At 41.7% G+C, this 21650-nt stretch overlaps 1 protein-coding gene across 11 annotated transcripts in view; it reads right to left on the bottom strand.

The window, feature by feature from the left end:
- The window catches only part of TMEM62 (transmembrane protein 62), a 49530-nt gene extending 29232 nt beyond the window's left edge, over positions 1-20298 (bottom strand). For 2 of the 11 annotated variants that reach the window (XM_021718525.1, XM_008069943.1), the window contains exons 1-7: positions 19990-20298; positions 19580-19691; positions 18306-18443; positions 14779-14824; positions 4300-4441; positions 1720-1844; positions 1451-1573 (exon numbers count right to left, since the gene is read on the bottom strand). In XM_021718525.1, coding sequence (XP_021574200.1) covers positions 1451-1573; positions 1720-1844; positions 4300-4441; positions 14779-14824; positions 18306-18443; positions 19580-19691; positions 19990-20169 — 866 coding nt within the window. In that variant the 5' untranslated portion in view covers positions 20170-20298. Of the gene's footprint in view, positions 1-1450; positions 1574-1719; positions 1845-4299; positions 4442-14778; positions 14825-18305; positions 18444-19579; positions 19692-19958 lie in introns of all 11 variants that reach the window. The other 9 variants (XM_021718532.1, XM_021718527.1, XM_021718531.1 and 6 more) reach the window with 6 other exon arrangements.
- Positions 20299-21650: the final 1352 nt, after the last annotated feature.

Consider the following 21650-nt stretch of genomic DNA (forward strand, 5'->3'; position numbering starts at 1 on the left):
CTGGCGATCCTTTCGCCTCAGTCTTCCAAGTAGCTGGAACTACAGGCGTGCACTACCACACCCGGCTAGTTTTTTGATTTATTGTAGAGACGAGTTCTCGCCAAGTTGCCCGGGTGGGTCTCAGGTGCCTACGGGCTCAGGCAATCCACTCACCTCAGCCTCCCAAGGCACGGGATTACAGGCTGAGCCACCAAGCCTGGCTAATTTTTAAATAAATACTTGTTGGAGTAATTCTTTTATTCCTATACTTTAAGACTATTTTGAATCTAACACATTCATCATAAGTCTAATACCTGACATCCTTCAACAATGCTATGTGAAAATATTAAAATGGGTCAGAGGCAGTGGCTCACACCTGTAATCCACAACACTTTGGGAGGCAGAAGTGAGAGGATTGCCTGAGCCTAGAGGTTCGAGACCAGCCTGGGCAACTTGGCGAGACTGCGTCTCTATAATAAATTTAAAAAATTAGCTAGGCAAGGTGGTGTATGCCTGTGGTTCCAGCTACTTGGAAGGCTGTGGTGGAAGGATCGCCTGAGCCCAACAGGTCGAGCTGCAGTGGATGTGAGCGTGCCACTGCACTGCAGTCTGGGCGTCAGAGTGAGACTCCCACTCAAAAATAAAAAATAATTTTAAAAATTATTCTGCTACAACTAATGCAATTTATATGTTTACAAGGGCAGAAAAGGTTAGGTCCTTTCAGTAAACTCCAGATAAAACCCCAGGGTTGGAACAGAGGAATGCTGGTGAGGAGAGAAAAAAAAAAGGAAATGGTTCAGCCACATACTCACAGCCAGGAAGAGAAAGACCAACATAATCAAAATTTCTAGAGGTAGGGCTTGAAAATTTTTATTTTTCACGCTGGGCATGGTGGTTCATGCCTGTAATCCCAATACTTTAGGAAGCTGAGGCGATAGGATTGCCTGAGCCCAGGGGTTCGAGACCAGCCTGGGCAACTTGGCAAGACCTCGTCTCTACAATAAATAAAAAAAATTAGCCGGGTGTGGTAGCACACACTTGTGGTTCCAGCTATTTAGAAGGCTGAGGCAGAAGGATCGCCTGAGCCCATCAGGTCGAGGCTGCAGTGGCCATGAGCATGCAACTGCACTACAGTCAGGACATCAGAGTGAGGGTCTGACTAAAAAAAAACAAAATTAAAAAATTAAAAATTTGTATTTGTCACAAGCTCCTCCATAATTCTTTTGCATGTTAGAGTTTGAGACTATTTTGAAAATCCAATGTAACATAGTAATAGTAAACATCACTGTGACAAGGTTTTTGCAAAATTACAAAGATTGCCAAAATATACATTTCTTAAAGAAAGACACACACACAAAAATAACGCAAGTTTTTCCTTAACTAGGATCACCCATGATATCAGTAAGAAGACTAGCAGTGCTTTAGCAAAACTTATGTATACAAGTTTTATTTTGTGGGGTAGTTTTCTTACCTTCTATTATCCTTCCAGTCTCCCACCTCAAGTTCCAAAGTGCCCTGGAAGTGACGAGTGTGCAAAACAGGCATCAGTCCACCAAGTGTATGGAGGTGCCCACACAAATAAGCGGTAGCCGAACTAACCAATGAAAAAATAAGTGAAATAAATGAACAAAGATAACGTGTAAGGCCAAACTAACAAAAATATCTCTTCAGGAAAGCAAGATAGGTACAGCAACATAAAGAACTAAAAAAAATTCATTTTTATTTTGGAAGTTGTCTTACCTGATTATTGACCGGATTCCTGGTGATGGAGAAAGGATAGTGGATGTTGTAAAGTGTCCAAACCAAATCGTATGGTTGCTCTGACTACTTTCCTTGGCTAGTAATAAGAGCTCCTCCATTTGTTTCTGAAATGGGAGAAAAATGGAAGGATCTTAAATTAGGGCTCAGGCTGAAATCTAATGTCAACAAGATAGAAGATGCTTCGAAGATTTACAATAATAATTATATTGTGTCTACAGATAATCGTTAGCGACCTGTATGGACTCCTGCAAGTTTCAAACTGTTTTCATATACATTATAGCTCATTTGATCCTAGAAGTAACTGCAATAAATAGGGCAGGTGTTATCCTCCTTTGATAAACAAGGAAGCTGAGAAATAAAGAAATTACCACTCATCTTTTCAGCTTTATATACCACATTGCAATTAATAAAAAGGACATTGAAACTAAACTTCTAAACAGCACAGAAAGCCCTGTACCTAAATGTTCATAACAGATCTATTCATAATAGCCAAAAACTAGACACCATCAATAAATCACAGTACATTCATACAATGGAATACTCCTCAGCAATAAAAAGCAAAGAACTACTGATACACATAACCATATGGCTGAATCTCAGAAACATTATACTGAGCAAAAGAAACTAGACCCAGGACCTCATACTGTATGATTTCATTGATACAAAATTTTAGAGAAAATAAAACTAATCTTAACTGATAGAAGACTAATCAGTGATTTCCTAGGTGAAGATAGACTGTACAAGGAAATCTTCTAGGCTCATATAAATGTTGTGTCTTCATTGTGATGATGGTTATACCAGTATTATATACATTTGTCAAAACTCTTCAAACATTTTAAATGAGTATATTTTATTACATGGAAATCAAACCTCATAAAGTTGATTTCAAAAAATACTTGCACACATGTAAATATGCATTAATATTATCTGCAAAGTGCTTACAGCAATGAATTTCTGGGCCCTACTCCTCAGCATTTCTAATTGGTAAGTCTGAGGTAAGGTCAGGGAATCTGCATTTTTTTTTGTTTTTGTTTTTTTGTTTTTTTGAGTTGGAGTCTCACTCTGTCACCCAGACTGGAGTGCAGTGGCCACTCCCAGCCACCGCAGCCTCGACCTGCTGGGGTCCGGCGATCCTTCCGCCTCAGCCTTCCAAGTAGCTGGAACTACAGGCGCAAGCTATTACACCCGGCTGATTTTTGATTTTTTGTAGAGATGAGGTCTCACCAAATTGCCCAGGCGGGTCTCGAACCCGCGGGCTCAGGCAATCCACTCACCTCAGCCTCCCAAGGCACGGGATTACAGGCTGAGCCACCGAGCCTGGCTGGGAATCTGCATTTTATAACACTCCAGTTGATTTTCATGCACATAAGCCTTGAATCCTACCTTAAAAAACACTATTCAAAGGAATAGTATTTACTATAAGTTAACCAACCCTAACTAAAGACACTTGATAGATAGGAAACAAAATATAACCTAATTAAATAAAATGCCTAAAGTAATACAATGCATCTGACAAGTCTGTTCACTTTATTTCAAGCTCTTTTGAATTCTCATATAACTCTGAATCTCTTCGTTCTAACTTAGCAAATTCTGTTCCTTATTATAGTTATTTCTACACTAGTTTTATGCCCATCACTAGATTAAATACCCTAAGAGGCCAAAAACTTGATCTTATCATCTTTGTATTCTTTCATATGGGCACATATGTCTTGCTTAAGAGGTGTGCTCTCTAAATAATGAGTTGGCATTTGTTGTACTAAGAAATAATAAGAGGTTCTCAGATGTGACTTTCCAGACAGTTTTGTTTTTGTTTTGTTTTTTTGAGTTGGAGTCTCACTCCATCACCCAGACTGGAGTGCAGTGGCATACTCACAGACAACCCGCTATTGACCTCTGGGCTCAGGCGATCCTTCTGCCTCAGCCTTCCAAGTAACTGGAATTACAGGTGCACACTACCACAACCAGCTAATTTTTTGATTTATTGTAGAGATGAGTTCTCACAAAGTTGCCCAGGCTGGTCTCGAACCCATGGGCTCAGGCAATCCTCTCACCTCGGCCTTCCAAAGTGCTGGGATTACAGGCTTGAGCCACCGCGCCCAGCCTCCAGACAGTTTTAATGCAGCAAAAGTTTCAGCTTGCCTTGCCAAAAATACTTTAAAAGAAATTTATCTACTTTTACAGTTGTCCTTTTATTTAAAAAAATATATAGACCACTAATTAAAATTAACAATTGTGGGGACTTAGGAATAGACCATATAATACACAAACCCGTATGCCCTGCACCTTGCAAAGTGCATCCTGCACACAGTACCTATTTAATAAATGTTTACTGAATAAATATAAAGTGTGAAGTACTTCTTTCCCAAATTCTGGGAAAAGAATAAGGATAGCACTAATAGTGCTGAAGCAGCCAGTAACTTCTAGCCATACCTGTAACAAAGTAAAATTTTTCTAAAGCATTTCTAGATAACTTATTTACCTAGGATAACTTTAAGTGATTCACATGTATCTGAAAAAAAATAAGTAAGCTACAAAGGGAAGTAAGATTTTTTACTGTACCTTTTCTAAAATTCCAAAGAAATTATAGGGTCTCTTAGGCCCTGGATTCATGGTGGCATCCACACAGATGAAAGAATAGTTGCCAAAGGGAGTACTGTGGACATAATGGAAAGAGCCATCCCTACGTAAGGCAGAATATTTCCTAAAAATACAAGACAGGAAAGTTTTAATGCAATCATAAAAAGACAGAATGCATGTAAATTCCTTCCCTAATACCACACTAGATTTTGCCTCCCATTGAAAGGGAGGTTCACTGATCTAACAGAGAAATACATTAAGCTATTTCCACAATAAATAATCTGATTTAAATAAATTTCAGCGCAGGCACTGTGGCTCACATCTGTAATCCTACCACTCTGGGAGGTCATGGCAAGAGGATTGCTTGAAACCAGGAGTTTGAGACCACCTTAGGCAATACAGCAAGACCTTGTCTCTACAAAACATCAAAAAATTAGCCAGGCGTGGTGGCATGTACCTGTAGTCCCAGTTATACGGGACGCTGAGGTGGAAAGATCACCTGAGCCCAGGAGGTCAAAGTTGCAAGTGAGCCGTGTTTGTGCCACTGCCCTCCAGCCTGGGTAACAGTGTGAGATTCCAAAAAAGAAATTTCAAAAATATTCTCCCATTGTCTCCAAAGACTCATGCAAACTAATAACCAAACATAAGTTCACTGAGTAAACCAGAGAAGAAAGCTATTTTGGGCAGTTCACTAAATATTCTTTAAAAAACCCCTACAAATCAGAATCCAGTGAAATGGTATTTATCAATCATTTAAAAATTTAGTGTAGTGAGGTACAAAAGGTGTTTATGTGATGAAACAGGACTACAGAGGCTTAATTTTCAACAAAGACTTACAAAGATGAAGTTATCAAGCCAGGAGAGAAAATGTTAGTATATGTATGGGTCAGTAAAGCTTTACTGGCTCCTAAAAATATATTGATAATATACACAGAGTCCACATCCAGTAATAAAAGTCCTCACCACCTTAAGTGTCAAAAGTTTTCAGGTGTCCATAGAAAATTGTAGGGTGAAGAACAGGAAGAAAGGATGGGTAACAGAATACAGAGCATTAAGTATTTATTGAATAAATGAGAAGCAAAGTATAGATTACATTGGCATGCCTATATTATTCAAATGTCAGAACAATATAAGAAAAGTTTGTATCTTTTATCTGTCTTACATGATGTTTTACTAAGAGCATATATTAAAAAAACAAATGAACTTCAAAAACTTGATGTGCTCACAGGAAGTTTATATTTAAGCTACAGTATCCATCAAACATGTATATCATAATCAAAGTAAATATATTATCATAGACATTACAAATAATACTTTAAAATTAGTCAAATCTGCCAGGCGTAGTGGCTCATGCCTGTAATCCCAGCACTTTGGGAGGTAGAGGCAAGAGGATTGCCTAAATCCAGGGGTTCGAGATCAGTCTGGGCAACTTGGTAAAAGATCTTGTCTCTACAATAAACCAAAAAATTAGCCAGGCATGGTGGTGCACACCTGTAGTTCAAGCCATTTGGAAGGCTGAGGTGGAAGAATAACCTGAGCACAACAAGTAAATGCTGAGGTGGCTGTGAGCACACCATTGCACTCCAGCCTGGGCGACAGAGTGAGACTCCAACTCAAAAATAAATAAATAAAATAAAATTAGTCAAACTTAATTTAAGCAAAGTCAATTAGTTCTATTGCCTCTCTTCTTGGTATTTTTAAATTTTTGTTTTTGTTTTTTAACTCACTCTTGCCTAGGCTGGAGTACAGTGGTGCAATCACTGCTTACTGCAGCCCAGCCTCAAGCTCCCGGGCTTAAGCAATCTTTCTGCCCCAGTTTCCTGAGTAATTAGGACTACAGGCACATATCACCACACTCAGCTAATTTTTTAATTTTTGTAAAGATGAGTTCTCACTATGTTGCCCAGGACAGTCTTGAGTTTCTAGCTTCCTCCCACCTTAGCCTCTCAAAGTGCTGGGATGATAAGCATGAGTCACTGCACCTGGCCTAACATTTCTATTTCATGGTTTTTTTTTTCCAAATTACATTTTTTACTTATATTTTTTCTTGTTTGTTTTGTTTTCAGTTATTCCTCAGGATCTTATTTTTTTTAATTTTTATTTTAAATATATGGGGTACAATTGAGTGTTAGGTATACAAATGTTCATTATGCAGGTACCCTTGTCGTTGAGGGGTGCCCCCCCGGTAGTTTCCCACTACTGCCAATCCTTTTCTTATAGTATTATGATAATTGTTCAAGGTCCACTTATGAGTGAGAACATGTGATACTCAGTTCTTTGTTTCTGTGATAGATCACTCAGTATTATAGAACCTAAGTCCATCCAAGTTGCTGTGAATTTCATAATTTTGTCCTTTATGACTGTATAATATTCCATCGTGTACCTCAAGATCTTATAATCTCACATATGTTGTTTCCTTTTCTGCATTTTTGATATATTAAAATCCAACTATCTAAAAGCAGAAGGCAATTATTTTTTTTTTAAGTTAAGGTCTCACTCTGTCACCCAGGTTGGAGTGCCACGGTTGGTTGACCACGGTTCATCGCAGCCTCGACCTCCTTGGCTCAGGCAATCCTTCTACTTGAGTAGCTGGGCCTATAGGTGCATGCCACCATACCTGGCTAATTTTTTTAAATTTTTGTAGAGATGAAGTCTTGCTATGTTGCCTAGGCTGGTCTCGAACTCTTGGATCCAAGCAATCCTCTGCCTCAGCCTCCCAAAATGCTGGGATTACAGGCATGAACCACCATGCCCAGTCAATAACATTTTTTGAATTTTGCCTTTTGGAATTCTCTGGGCATTTTTAAGATCAAATTCCACTTTAACTTTTTTTCTCCAGATTGATGTTTCTATATGTCATATTTATATCTTTTGAAAAATGTCATTTATTTAGATAAAGTTTAGGTGGCTAAAAATATAAAGGTAAGAAACTTTAAAGTGACTAATTAATCACTTTACTTTCCCAATAACCACTCTACCCTTAAGTCCTATTACTTCTTCTCTGAAAATATCTCTTAACTCCATTTCCACAACACCAGCATAGATACAAACAGTAATAGAAGGTGAAAGATTTTCATCACTGTCTTTTTCCTTTCTCACATTAACAAAGAATACAGGTACCATGTTCACTATTTGGGTGACAGGTTCAATAGAAGCCCAAACCTCACCATCACACAGTATGCCCATGTAACAAACATGCACATATATCCCTGAATTCAAAATAATAATTTTTTTAAAAAGAGGACAACTTCCTCTTCCAAGTTATGGTGATTCTAATTAAACAAATTGAGTTAGTTAACCAATGTTTTTTTTTTTAAGTTGGTGTCTCACTCTGTAACCTAGGTTGTAGATCTCCTGGGCTCAGGTGATCCTTCCACCTCAGCCTTCCAAGTAGCTGGGACTACAGGCGTATGCCACCCCACCCAGCAAATTTTTTGATTTATTGTAGAGAGGAGGTTTTGCCATGTTGCCCAGGCTGGTCTCGAACCCCTGGGCTCAGGCAATACTCTAGCCTCCTCCTCCCAAAGTGCTAGGATTACAGGTGTGAGACACTGCCCCTAGCCCAACCAATGCTTTTTGACTCAGCATCTTCAAATTGAGGTCACTGTCACCATATCCAGGAACTTTGTTCAGATAGGTATGTCTTTTATTCATTTCAGGCCCTTTTCATATCATGACTGGATTATAGAAGGACCCTCTGATTTAGCTTACATAACTCTGGTCTCTCCCTCTTTTTTCATTTTTACCTCTATCTTTGTTATTTTTCATTGTGAGACTACCCTTTATAAAATACTATTTGTATTATGTTACATGTCTCCTTAAGAGCCTATGCTGGATTTCAATGCTTGTTACTTAAAATCTCTATAATTTGGCCCAAAGCTACCTATCCATTGTCATACTAGTCCTCAGTATGAACCTTTGTTCATACTGCCCCCTAAAAACTCACTAGCTTTTTTTCCTTTTAAATTAGAAATGGGACAGGTCTAGAACCCCTGGTCTCAAGTGATCCTCTGCCTCAGCCTCCCAAAGTGCTGGGAAAACAGGTGTAAGCCACTACACCCGCCCTCATTCTAGTTGTTAAAGCTCTATTCATGCTTATCCTTTTGCCTAAAATATACTCCTTGGTATGTCTCACTTCTTCAAATGCTAGCCATCTTTTAAGACTGTCCACACTCTTCACTTCTTTTACAATGTCTTCTCTACGTCTGTTCTATACTGATCTCTGTTTTTTTCTGATATCTCACGGTAGTTATCATGTGCACCAAATAATCTATCATTTCATCAGTCATTCCTTCATGTTCTTTTCTAACAGAATTGTTTCCTAGACAATTCTGATCTCCCTTAACTAGACTATAAGCTCCTTGAAGGCAAATGCCAAATTTTTTAATATTAGCTCTTATATCTTTCATACTCTTTAACCAGTGATGGGCTCTCAATAAGTACTTGATTATTGACAATGCAGAACAAAGCTACTGCATACTATGAAATTGAAAATTAAATTGCAACCAAAAGAAGAATCTCAACATACTGAAACTAGAGAATAGATTTTCTAATTCAGAGATTCCCATCCTTTCTCACAATCATGTCATATTTCTAAAATCTTAATATTTAAATAACATGAGATGAAATAAAGCAGCCAGGGGTGACTATCACAGAGGCTAAAAAAATCAGTATGCCAGCATTCTGAAAATCTATTGAAATCAATATTCTGGCAGTCAAGTTCTGATCTGTATGACTTCTGCTATGCATCAGTGGTGAAACAAACAAAAAGCCTATGTAAAATATTAAAAGTAACATTGGCCAACACAAAGCATTAAAGTACAGGCATATTTCAGAGATCTTGTGGTTCCAGACCACCACAATAAATATGGCAAAAAAGCAAGTCACATGAATATTTTGGCTTCCTAGTACATATAAAAGTTAGGTTTGCCGGGCTCGGTGGCTCAGCCTGTAATCCCGCGCCTTTGGGAGGCTGAGGTGAGTGAATTGCCTGAGCCTGCGGGTACGAGACCCACCTGGGCAGCGAGACCTCATCTCTACAATAAATCAAAAAATCAGCTGGGCATGGTAGCGCATGCCTGTAATTCCGGCTACTTGGAAGGCTGAGGCGGAAGGATCGCCGGAGCCCAGCAGGTCGAGGCTGCGGTGGCCGGGAGTGGCCATTGCACTCCAGTCTGGGTGACAGAGTGAGACTCTAACTCAAAAAAAAAAAGTTAGGTTTACAGTTGAATCTAGACCATGAAGTGCGCAACAGCATTATGTCTAAAATATCTATGTATATATCTTAAATAAAAAATCCTTTACTAGGCCAGGTTGTCCGTGGTTCATGTCTGTAATCCCAGCACTTTGGGAAGCCAAGGCAGGAGGATTGCTTGAGCCCAGGAGTTCGAAACTAGCCTAGGCAATACTTCGTCTCTATAAAACAACTTTTTAAATTAGCCAGGCATGGCAGCACGCACTTATAGTCACAGCTACTCGTGAGGTTAAGGTGGGAATATTGCTTAAGTTTAGTAATTTGAGGCTGTGATTGTGCCACTGCACTTAGCCTAGGCGACAGTGAGATATTAACTTTAAAAAAATACTGCTGCCAGGCTTGGTGGCTCAGCTTGTAATCCTGCGCTTTGGGAGGCTAAGGTGAGTGGATTGCCTGAGCCCGCGGGTTCGAGACCGCCCGGGCAACTTGGAGAGACCTCATCTCTACAATAAATCAAAAAATTAGCCAGGCATAGCGGCACGTGCCTGTACTTCCAGCTACTTGGAAGGCTGAGGCAGAAGGATCGCCGGAGCCCAGCAGGTCAAGGCTGCGGTGGCCGGGAGCGGCCACTGCACTCCAGCCTGGGTGACAGAGTGAAACTCCAACTCAAAAAAAAAAAAATACTGCTAAAAATACTAATGATCATCTGAGACTTCAGCGAGTCATAATCTTTCTGCTGTAGGGTCTTGCCTTGATGTCGATGGCTGCTAACTGATCAGGGTAGTGGTTGAAGGTTGAGGTGGGTATGGCAATTTTTAAAAATAAGACAACTTAAAGTTTGTCACATTGATTGACTCTTCCCTTCACGAAAGATTTCCTTGTAGCATGTGATGGTGTTTGATAACATTTTACCCACAGAGGAACTTTCAAAACTGGAGTTAATCCTCTCAAACCCTGTCACTCTTTTACCAAGTAATTTATCGAATATTCTAAATCCTTTGTTGTTATTTCAACAATGTTCATAGCATCTTCACTAGAATAGTAGGTTCCATCTCAAGAGATAACTTTCTCTACTCACTGATAGGAAGCAACTTCTCATCTTTTCAAGGTTTACCATGAGATTGTGGTAATTCAGTCACATCTGTAGTTACTCCCTCCACTGAAGTCTTGAACCCTCAAAGTCACCCATAAGGGTTGAAATCCACTTCTTCCAAACTCCTGTTCATGTTGACACTTTGACATCCTCCCATAAATCATGACTGTTTTTAATGGCATCTGGAATGGCGAATCTTTTTCAGAAAGTTGTCGATATACTTTGCCCAGATCCATTAGAGGAATCACGTCTATGGAAGCTAGCCTTACAAAACATATTTCTTTCTTTTTTTTTTTTTTTTTTTGAGTTGGAGTCTCACTCTGTCACCCAGACTGGAGTACAGTGGCCGCTGCCGGCCACCGCAGCCTCAACCTGCTGGGTTCCGACAATTCTTCCGCCTCAGCCTTCCGAGTAGCCAGAATTACAGGTGCACACTACCGTGCCCGGCTGATTTTTTGATTTATTGTAGAGATGAGTTCTCGTCAAGTTGCCCAGGTGGGTCTCAAACCCACGGGCTCAGGCAATCCACCCACCTCGGCCTCCCAAGGCACGGGATTATAGGCTGAGCCACCGAGCCCAGCCACATATTTCTTAAATAGTAAGAATCAGGCCAAGTGTGGTGACTCACAACTGTAATCCCAGCACTTTGGGGGGCGGAGGCAAGAGGACTGCCTGAGCCCAGGCATTTGAGACCAGCCTGGGCAACCTGACAAGACCATGTCTCTACAAAAAATAAAAAAATTAGTCAGGCATGGTGATGCCTGCCTGTAGTTCAAGTTACCTGGAAGGTTGAGGCAGAAGGATCACCTAAGTCCAGAAGGTCAAGACTGTGGTGGCCACGATCATGTCACTACTCTCCAGCCTGGGGGACAAAATGAGACTCTGACTCACAAAAATAATAATAATAATAATAATAGTTGAAGGCCAAAATTACTTCTTGATCATGGGCTACAGAATGAATATTGTTTTAGCAGGCATACCATTCATCTTCTTGTACATCTTCATCAGAGTTCTTGAGTGTACCCTTGTCAATGAGCAGTAATATTTTCAGAGAAATCTTTTTTTCTAAGCAATAGTTCTCAACAGTAGGCTTAAAATATTCAGTAAACCGTGCTGTCAACAGATATGCTGTCATTCAGACTTTGTTGTTCCATTTCTAGGACACTGGAAGTATAGCGTTAGCTCAATTCTTTTTTCTTTTCTTTTCTTTTTTTTTGAGTCAGACTCTCACTCTTTCATCCAGGCTGGAGTGCAGGGGCATGTTCATACCACCACAGCCTTCACCTGCTGGGTTCAGGGGAAACTTCTGCCTCAGCCTTCCAAGAAGCTGGAACTACAGATGTGCGCCATCATGCCCGGCTAATTTTATGATTTACTGTAGAGACAAGGTCCATGTTGCTCAGGCTGGTCTCGAACTCCGAGTTCAGGCAATCCTCTCGCCTCCACTTCCCAAAGTGCTGGGATCACAGGCATGAGCCACCATCCCAGCAATTTAGCTCCATTCTTAAGGACGCTAGGATTTTCAGAATGGTAAATGAGCAATGGCTTTAGCTTAAAAGTAACCAAGTGCCTTAGCCCCTAACAAGAGAGTAGGCCTGTCATTTGAAGCCTGGCATTGATGTTTCCCCTCTAATTATGAAAGTCCTAAACAGCATCTTCTCTCAATAGAAGGTTATGTCATTTACATGAAAAATCTGTTGTTTAGTGCAGTCAGCTTCATCAATGATCCTAGCTATTAATAGATCTTCTGGATAACTTGTTGCTTCACTCTACACTTTTATGCTATGGAAGCAGATTCTTTCCTTAAACCTCATGAACTAACCCTGCTAGCTTCCACCTTTATTTCTGCAGCTTCCTCACCTCTCTCAGCCTTCACAGAATTAAAGAGAGTCAGGGTCTTGCTCTGAATTAGGCTTTGACTTAAGGAAAGTTTGTGGCTGGTTTGATCTTCTATCTAGATCAGGCATGTCCAACCCACAGCCCATGGGCTGCATGTGGCCCAGGACGGCTAGTAATGCACACCTACAAAATCTTTAACACCATGTGTTTTTTGTGTTTATTTTCTTTGTGACCCCATGCATAGTTCCATTTTTGAGGTTCACAATCACGCCTTATTCATGACATCGCTTTTTGGCAGCACATACATTTGTGAGCAGCTGTTTTCAATTATGAAGCACATGAAGTGCAAAATTTGAACAAATATTTCTGATGAGTACCTTGAGAACTCACTAAGAATTGCAACCGCTTCTATCAAACTGGACATTGATTAGTTTTACAAAAACAAGGCAAATTTCTCCCTAGTTTATATTGTTCTTGTGTTTCCACACTTTATATTAAATATTTTTTAAAGTCTTATTATGTATAAACACTATCTATATTGTATAATTTATGTGCAGCCCAAGACAATTCCTCTTTACTTGATGTAGTCCAGGGAAGCCAAAAGGTTGGACACCCCTGATCTAGACCATTAGAACTTTCTCCATATCAGCAAGAAGGCTGTTTCACTTTCTTATCATTCATGTGTTCACTGGAGTAGCAATTTTTTTCTTTTGAGTTTAAGTTTTATTCTGTGGCAATTGGCACAATCACAGCTCACCACAACCTACAACTCCTGGACTAAGCAATCCTGCCTCAGCCTCCCAGGTAGCTAGGATTACAGGTGTACACCACCACATCCAGCTAATTTTTTTAATTTTTTGTAGAGATGAGGTCTTCCTCTGTTGCCCAGACCAGTCTTGAACCCCTGTGCTCAAGCAATCCTCCATCCTTGGCCTCCCAAAGTGCTGGGATTACAGGCAACCGCATGCGGCCTGGAGTAGCACTCTTAATTTCCTTCAATAACTTTTTCTTTGCATTCACAGCTTGGCTAACTGCTTGGTGCAAGAGGCCTAGCTTTTGGCCTGTCTCAGCTTTTGACATATCAGTCTGCGGCAATCTACATGATCACAGTTCACCACAGCCTCCAACTCCTGGGCTCAAGCAATTCTCCTGCTTCAGCTTCCCAAGCTCCATCAATTCTAGCTTTTGATTTAAAGTGTGAAATGTTCGCTTCTTCCTTTCACTTGACTACAAGGCCACTGTTGGGTTACTAAATGGCCTACTTTCTTTCTTTTTCTTTTTCTTTTTTTTTTTTTTTTGAGTTGGAGTATCATCACTCTGTCACCCAGGCTGGAGTGCAGTGGCACACTTAGGGCCACCCCAGCGTCAACCCACTGGGCTCCAGCGATCCTTCCACCTCAGGCTTCCAAGTAGCTGGAACTATTAGTGCGTCCTAATATTTGATTTATTGTAGAGATGAGGTCTTGCCAAGTTGCCCAGGCTGGTCTTGAACTCATGGGCTCAGGCAATCCACTCGCCTCAGTCTCCCAAAGTGGTGGGATTACAAGTTGAGCCACCGAGTCAGGCCAAAATGGCTTACTTTCAACATTGTTGTGTCTCAAAGAACAGGGAGGCCCAAAAGAGATGGGGGAGTGGTCCATTAGTAGAGCAGTGAGAACATGCACGTTTATCAATTAAGTTCATCGGCTTATATGGGTGTGGTTCATGGAGTCCCAAAACAATTCATTACAACAATAACATCAAAGGTCACGGATCACAGATTACCATAACAGATATAATAATCAAAAAGTTTGAAATATTGCAAGAATTACCAAAATGTGACACAGAGACATGAAGTGAGCAAGTGCTGTTAGAAAAATGGTGTTGTAGATTTGAGGCAAGATCGATCAGAAACTTTCAATTTATAAAAAAACACAATATCTGCAAAGTGCAATAAAGCAAAGGACAATAAAATGAGGTATGCCTGTACATGAAACTAGAAGAATTAAAGAAAAGAAAAAGTCTAAACAAACAAAAAGAGCTGAATCTGTCACAGAAAAATATAAAGGCGCCTTTTCTAAATTACCAGAGGTTCTTTATATAAGAATTTTATTGTTAAAAAATGTTTTCGGCTGAGTGTGGTGGCAGGCACCTGTAGTCCCACCTACTCAGGAGGCTGAGATAGGAGGATTGCCTGAGTCCAGGAAATCAAGGACAGCCTGAGCAAAATAGTGAGAACCTCCCCCAACCATTGTTTCTTTAAAAAAAAAAAAAAAGAAATTTTCACTCATTTACTGAATTGACTGCACCCTCCTTGTCGCACAGACTTTACATAGTCTTCTGTTTATTACAGTACCTGTAATAATTCTTGACGCTGTCCAGACTTGGAATATTGTATGCATCTAATTTAAAAGAAAACAGAAAACATTTATCTACATTAAAAATAAGAATGCAAACATTAATGACAATTCTTTCTACAATACTTTTTCTGCACCCTCAGGGTAAAGCCAGAGTTCCATTTATTTATTTATTTATTTTGTCTCACTTTTTGTCACCCAGGCTGGAGTGCCACCACAGCCTCGACCTGCTGGGCTCAGGTGATCCTTCCGCCTCAGCCTTCCAAGTAACTGGAACTACAGATGCACACCACCATGCCCAGCTAATTTTTGTGATTTGTAGAGACGAGGTCTCACCAAGTTGCTCAGGCTGGTCTCAAACCCCCGGGCTCAGGCAATCCTCTTGCCTTGGCCTCCTAAAGTGCTGAGATTACAAACTGAGCCACCGCACCCAGTTCCATTTATTATCCAGCAAACAGTAAGAGGACCAGGGGCCTAAGCTGGACAACCTTCTATTATTGCCATGGGTTCCAGGTTGCTTCCCCAACCTAGAGGGCATAGAGGTGCTTAGCCTAGCGAAAGGGTGGACCCAGCCCTTAGCCTTAGGATGGAGTGGAGTCCAGATGACCCTGGCCCTGGCATCAACTCATGAACCCCCACCTCAGACCCATCTCCCTAGGGCACTGGGCCCCTGTTGGAGCTAGGTTGGCTAGACTCTGAGTTGCTGTGCCTACCTCCAAACTGGTTAGACTCTGAGCTCTGGACCCTAGGCTGGTTGAGTGTTGGGATCCTGATTCAAGATCCCGAGTGGGATAGACTTAGGTCCTAAGCTCCAAGCTAGGCCAAGGACCTTCAGGGATGCATCAGGTAGCTGCCTTTATGGCTAGACTTCTGGGGCAGTGGTACCTTCTCAGCACAGGGGCCGGGGCTGGAGATGGAACCGTATTTGGGGAGAGTCGAGGTTAGCAGAGCAAAAGTGGCAGGCTCAGCAGAAAATGACCCAGAGCAGCAGCAACAAGAAACCTTAAAGGGGTTCATTGCAGATGATGCAATGAGGGCTCCCTGGGAGATGGTGGCCCCATGATGGGTAACACTTTCAGACCGCACAGATAGTGGAGCTGCCTCAATGGTAAGACCCATGCCAAGGCGGGACTCTGATATGGCTAACCTTCCAAGGAGGCTGTTCTGTCCACCCATTCAGTGATTCCTGGGCACTGGAGATGCCTGCGTGCAGTCCTGAGCCTGAATTGAGCCCAGTACATGCCTGAGGGAGGATGGGGCCATTGGGATACTCAGTGTTGACTGCGGCTTGGAAGCCTTCAGGCAGGGAGTAGCAAGAGGCAAGAGGCCAGCAGGTGTGACAATCACTCCTGCACCTTCCCCTCGTCCTCCCCCTCTGCGCTGTAGCCTCTGTCAGCTGCTAATGCTGACACATATCCAGGGTGGTCTCTGCTATCTTTCTCTAACACATTAAATGGTAGAATGCCAATCAATTAGATTGAGACTTTTTAAACTTGATAGTTTAACAGAATTCAGATTATCTGGAAACTTTTTAAGGTACCTAGTATATTGGGGAATAGCAGATACTTTGAATTATGTACTATTTAGAATAAACAAATTTGGGCTTGGTGCTGTGGTTCATGCCTGCAATCTCAGCACTTTGGGAGGCCAAGGCGGGAGGATTGCTTGAGCCCAGAAGTTCAAAAGAAGCCTGGGCAACACAGTGAGACCTCGTCTCTACAAAAATTAGCCAAGCATCGTGGTGTAAGCCTGTAGTACCAGCTACTAGGGAGGCTGAGGCAGGAGGATCACCTGAGCCCAAGAGGTGAAGGCTGTGGTGAGTTGTGACTGTGTCACTGTATTCCAGCTTGAGTGACAGAGTGAGACCCCAGACTCAAAACAAAACAAAAAAAAGAAATGCGGGGAAAAAAATAAACAAATCTGAAGTTATAAGATTGGACTATTGTTGCTATTTTAATTATGTGATTCTAGCAAGAAGTGGCTTATTTGATCTGTGGATCAAAAAGAGTAGACAAATGAAGTACTTAACTAACTAATAAGAAAGTCATCCTTTACAAAATAAACAAATCTACTATCAGGACTCTTTTGGAGAACATTTTATTTCCTTAATAACATTACGATTATCTATTTCTCTGCCTATGTCTATGGAGACTTGTTTGCAATTTAAATTTTTTTTAACTTACATATAGTAAAATTCAGTCTTTAGGGTGTACAGGTCCATAGATTTTTGACAAATACATAGTCATGTATCTACCACCATAATCAAAATACAGAAGAGGGCTGGGCGCAGTGACTCACACCAATAATCCCAGTACTTTGGGAAGTTGAGCAGAGAGGATTGCCTGAGCCCAGGAATTTAAGACCAGCCTGCGCAACATGGCAAGACCTCACCTCTACGATAAATCAAAAAATTAGCCGGGCATGGCAGTATGTGCCTATACTCCCAGCTACTTGGAAGGCTGATACAGAAGGATCACCTGAGCCCAGCAGGTCAAGGCTGCGGTAGCCAGGATCGTGCCGCTGCACTCCAACCTGGGCAACAGAGTGATGCTCCAACTCAAAGAAAAGACAAAAAAAGAGAAAAAAACAGACAGTTCTATCACCTCCAAAAAATTATCTTTTGATGCCTTTTTGTAGTCAATCTTTCCCCCAACCCCTACCCCTGGCAGCTGCAAGCTGTTCTCTGCCTATCTATAGTTTTGGCTTTTCTGGATGTCATATAAATGGAATCATGCAGTATGAAGACTTATGAGTTTGGTTTCTTTTACTTAGCGAAATGTAGACTTTAAAAAAATATATCTTCTGGGCCAGTACAATGACTTACACCTGTAATCTCAGCACTTCGGAAGGCTGAGGTGCAAGAATCACTTGAGCCCAGGAGTTCCAGATCAACCTGGGAAACATAGTAAGACTTCATCGCTACAGAAACTGAAAAAAAAAAAAAAATTAGTAGGGCATGGTGGTACATGCCTATGGTCCCAGCTATTCGGGAGGCTGAAGCAGGAGGATCACTGGAGCCCAAGAATTTGAGGCTGCAGCAAGCTATGATTGAGTCACAGTACTCTAGCCTGGGTGAAAGAAGGAAACATTTTCTCTAAAAAAGAATAATAATAATTTTTAAAAACTGCTTATATGAGCTTTGCTAGACCCCTTTCTTCTATGTAAAGAAAGGACCATATCAACTGTGATCTCAAAGGCTAACGATGACATTTGACATTTTTATGTTTAATTTTTTTTTAAATAGAGACAAGATCTTGCTATGTTACCCATGCTGCCTCGAACTCCTATGCTCAAGTGATCGTCTTACCTCGATGTTCCAAAGTATTGGAATTACAGGCATGAGCCACCCCACTCAGTCGTCTGAAAATTTTAAATCACATTATACTGTATTTCAAAGTTGTGGCTTTTAGTGTATCTAAACCTATATTACAATGTCAACTTTATAATTTTACAATCTAAATTGGAAAATCTAGGTACCTGAAGGAAAAAAAAATTGTCTTTATTATATCTTGGTCTTGATTTTTACCGTGATTTCCTTTGATATCCAGCCACTTGGTTTTTTCCATGACCCTTGTCTTCTTCAGAATACCCTGGTAAGTTTGCCATTCCACTTCATGCTGCCTGGATCCCAACTGTTCCTTTGTTTTGGCATCTGTCAGGTCTCCTATGAGTTTACATATGAATGGAATCACAACGCAAAATAAACTCCAGGGGGTTCAATTTTTTTAGATTCATACACTGAAGGAGCAAAGGTACTTGAAGTACTCAACATGCTAAGCACAATCTCTTATGAGTCACCTATGTCTAAAGCAAGCCATCTAACTAATAAGATTTTCTCAGCAAGGGCTTTATTTCTTATAGGTTAGCAAGTGCCTACGTAACCTCCTGTGATATTAGAAATGAGCTATAAAAAAAGTCTTTAAAGAAAGCAGTACAAAATACATCAATAGACTCTGATAAAATGAAAATCCTTTATAAGAAATTACAATACTCTGAGCAGGACCTAATCTCTATGGCAACCATATTTTACAAACCTCAACTCAGGATATGTGATTTGACCAAGTATTATTTTTAGAGCAAGAAGCAATCTGGTAGTGTAACTTGGACAAGGAAATACCAAAATGTATAGGACACTAAACAAAACACTTGAAATGGGGGACTACCCATTAAATGAGCACTGTTACCCCATCATATCATATCAGCAGAGGTGCTTCAGGAAGGAGAGGAATCCCTCAGCAAACAAGGCAGATGCTCTTTTTGCTTCTTCCCACACAGTTTGGGAGCAAATAATCAAGGGTTTGAAGAGTCCAGGAAACCCAAGTCACAAAAGTATCAAGAAATCGAGAAAAAGAGCATTGAGCGCTGAGTCACTGTAGTGCTCCAAGCTTCAAACTGAAAACGTAACGTAAGATTAACTAATATTGTAAAGAAAATAGAGAAGTTCGCAAAAGAAGAGAGCTTTTGATTCGTGGCTACAGGGCTTTCCCAAACTTCCTCTCAAATCCAACACAACAACAAACGGATACAAATTTAACAGACAACACATTGACATGAGAATGAAGAGCCTTGCTTCTACTGCCTTGACAAAACCTGGTTATGGCAAATCATTTAGTCTGGATCTTGACTCAGTTACCTACAGGCAAAGGGAATTATACTGTCCCATCTCCTCGACTTCACAGGGCTCACCTGGGGCTGGGGCTATAGTGTTCCTACTGTCCCCAAAGAGAAAAGTGGCAGTCCTGGCTAGCATTCTACCGTTCGGACCACAGAACACGACCACAGCACAGCAAGCCTCCCTACCTGTTGCTAGGACGAGAGCTGGCTGAATGATGTCAATAGTTTCAGAACAGAACTTCTCTAAGTCTACCGCTCTGCCTGGATCTCGAAACCTGCTCAGGTGAATGTCGGATATCTGCCGAAAGCAGGCATTGAACAGAGAGATAAGTCAGCAAGCAGCATGGGCAGGGGCGGCCCAGCGGCTTTCTCCGGCGGAAAGAAAAGACAGAGGAGCAGTGCCATTGACGAACCCCCAGGGAAGGATCGAGTTGGGTCCAGCACTACACAGAACCTCGAGTTACAAGTAGACTGAGGCCCCGGTCTGAAGCCTGGAGTCCAGACCGCCCAAACAGGGGCGGATCGCGCCCCAGCAGAAACCGCCCAGGGTCTCGCCGCACCGCGCCCGCCCCCCGCCGGGCTTCGCGCGGCATCACCTGCAGGCCCCAGAAGATGTTGCTGTCTCCGGGGCCCGGCGCGGGGTACGGCCTGCGGTGCGGCGCGGCGTGGGGCAGCGGCGAGGGCTGGCCAGCCAGGCCATAGTGCTCTAAGAGCACGGCCACCAGCGCAGCGGCCGTCAACCCCGCGAACACCCTTAGGGCCAGCGCTGCAGCCATCCCGCCCGCCCGCCAGCCGGGGCGCGGCCTTTGCTGGTCCCGGGCGGGACTGCGCAGAGCCCCCGGCAGCCGCTCTGCTTGCACTTCCGGACTCTATTGTCGCGGGGCCAGAGCCGGACGTCGGGCCCGGGGTGACGCTTGTCAGCTGTCGCCAAGCACCTGACTCTCCCTGGCCACCTGCGTCTCTGGGCTCCGTTCGCAAATGTAATGCTGCCAAAGAAAAGGAAACCGAGACCCTCAACGCCAATGACGGTCGCGGAGCGGCGGCGGGGAAGGAACCCGGGACCTGCAGCCGGGAGGCGGGGGCCAGAGTCATTCATTCCTGACCTCGGTGGGTCGGTCTCTCTACCTGTAAAACGGAGTTAATAATAACCTTCCATGCGTACTCTGCGGGGTTGTTGTGAGAATCAAAGTGAGTATGTATGACGACGCCTTTTAAAACTGCCTTACAAGTGAGTCAGGTGGATTTCTCTGGCCCCTGATTATTAATGTGACTCCATCGGTTTTCTGCAGATGTAATTCCTATGCTTTATGAAAGTTATGTTTTCTTTAGCCTGATTTCATATGCACTTTATTACATAATATTGCCACACAGGTAATACCATTTATTTAATAAATATTAAAGACTTCCTATGGGCCATCCACAGGAAAATAATTCGATTTGGATCCTGGCCTTAATTTATCTAATTCTCCATACTGTTGAATTTTTGCATTGTTTGTTATGTGTTGGTGTTCTGAATAAACACTTTTATAGCGATTTTCTTTTTTAAAGTCCTTTGAGTTATTTCCTTGAGATGTATTGCCAGTATTGGATTTATGTCTATTTCAATTCATTATTTTTTGAGCACCTTTAGAATGTAAGACATTGATTTAAGCAGAAAATACAGAGAAACATAAAAGCAAGCAGATAGACATGGTTAATTATCTTAGGAGTGTGGGAGCGTGAAATACACAAGTAAGTTTTATATAAGAATACACTATTTGCCATAAGAGATGACCAGATATAAAAAGCGGGGGGAAGGTTAAAACTGGGAGCAATCACATCTTTGGAAAGAATCAAGAAAAGTTTAATTATAGAGGTGGCATATAAAGGATGGGTAGTATTTCTAACTGGCAGAAATTAAGGTTGAGGTGATTAGAGCACTTTCCACAAGACTTAACAGCATGAACCCAAACATTAAGAAAATGCAGGCATATTGCAGGGACAGTGAGTATTTCAGTTTGGCTGTGCTTGGGCTATGTCTAGAAGAATAGTGCTAATTAGACCAGACCCTTGACTTGAGCCGCATTCTAGAATGCATTTATAAATGCCAAGAGTGAAGACAACAAAGTTCTGCTTTGGCAAGATGAATCTGGCAACCACATAGAGAACTGACTGTGGGTAGTGAGAGAATCCTATGGGAAGGAGATTGTAATAATCCAGTAGTGGGAAATTACAAAGACCTGAAGAAGGGAGATGGGAGGGTGTGACGTTGAAGGAA

This window comes from Carlito syrichta, unplaced genomic scaffold (genome assembly GCF_000164805.1).
Source record: "Carlito syrichta isolate Samal-C Ts95f unplaced genomic scaffold, Tarsius_syrichta-2.0.1 Scaffold312570, whole genome shotgun sequence".
Taxonomy (NCBI): Eukaryota; Metazoa; Chordata; class Mammalia; order Primates; family Tarsiidae; genus Carlito; species Carlito syrichta.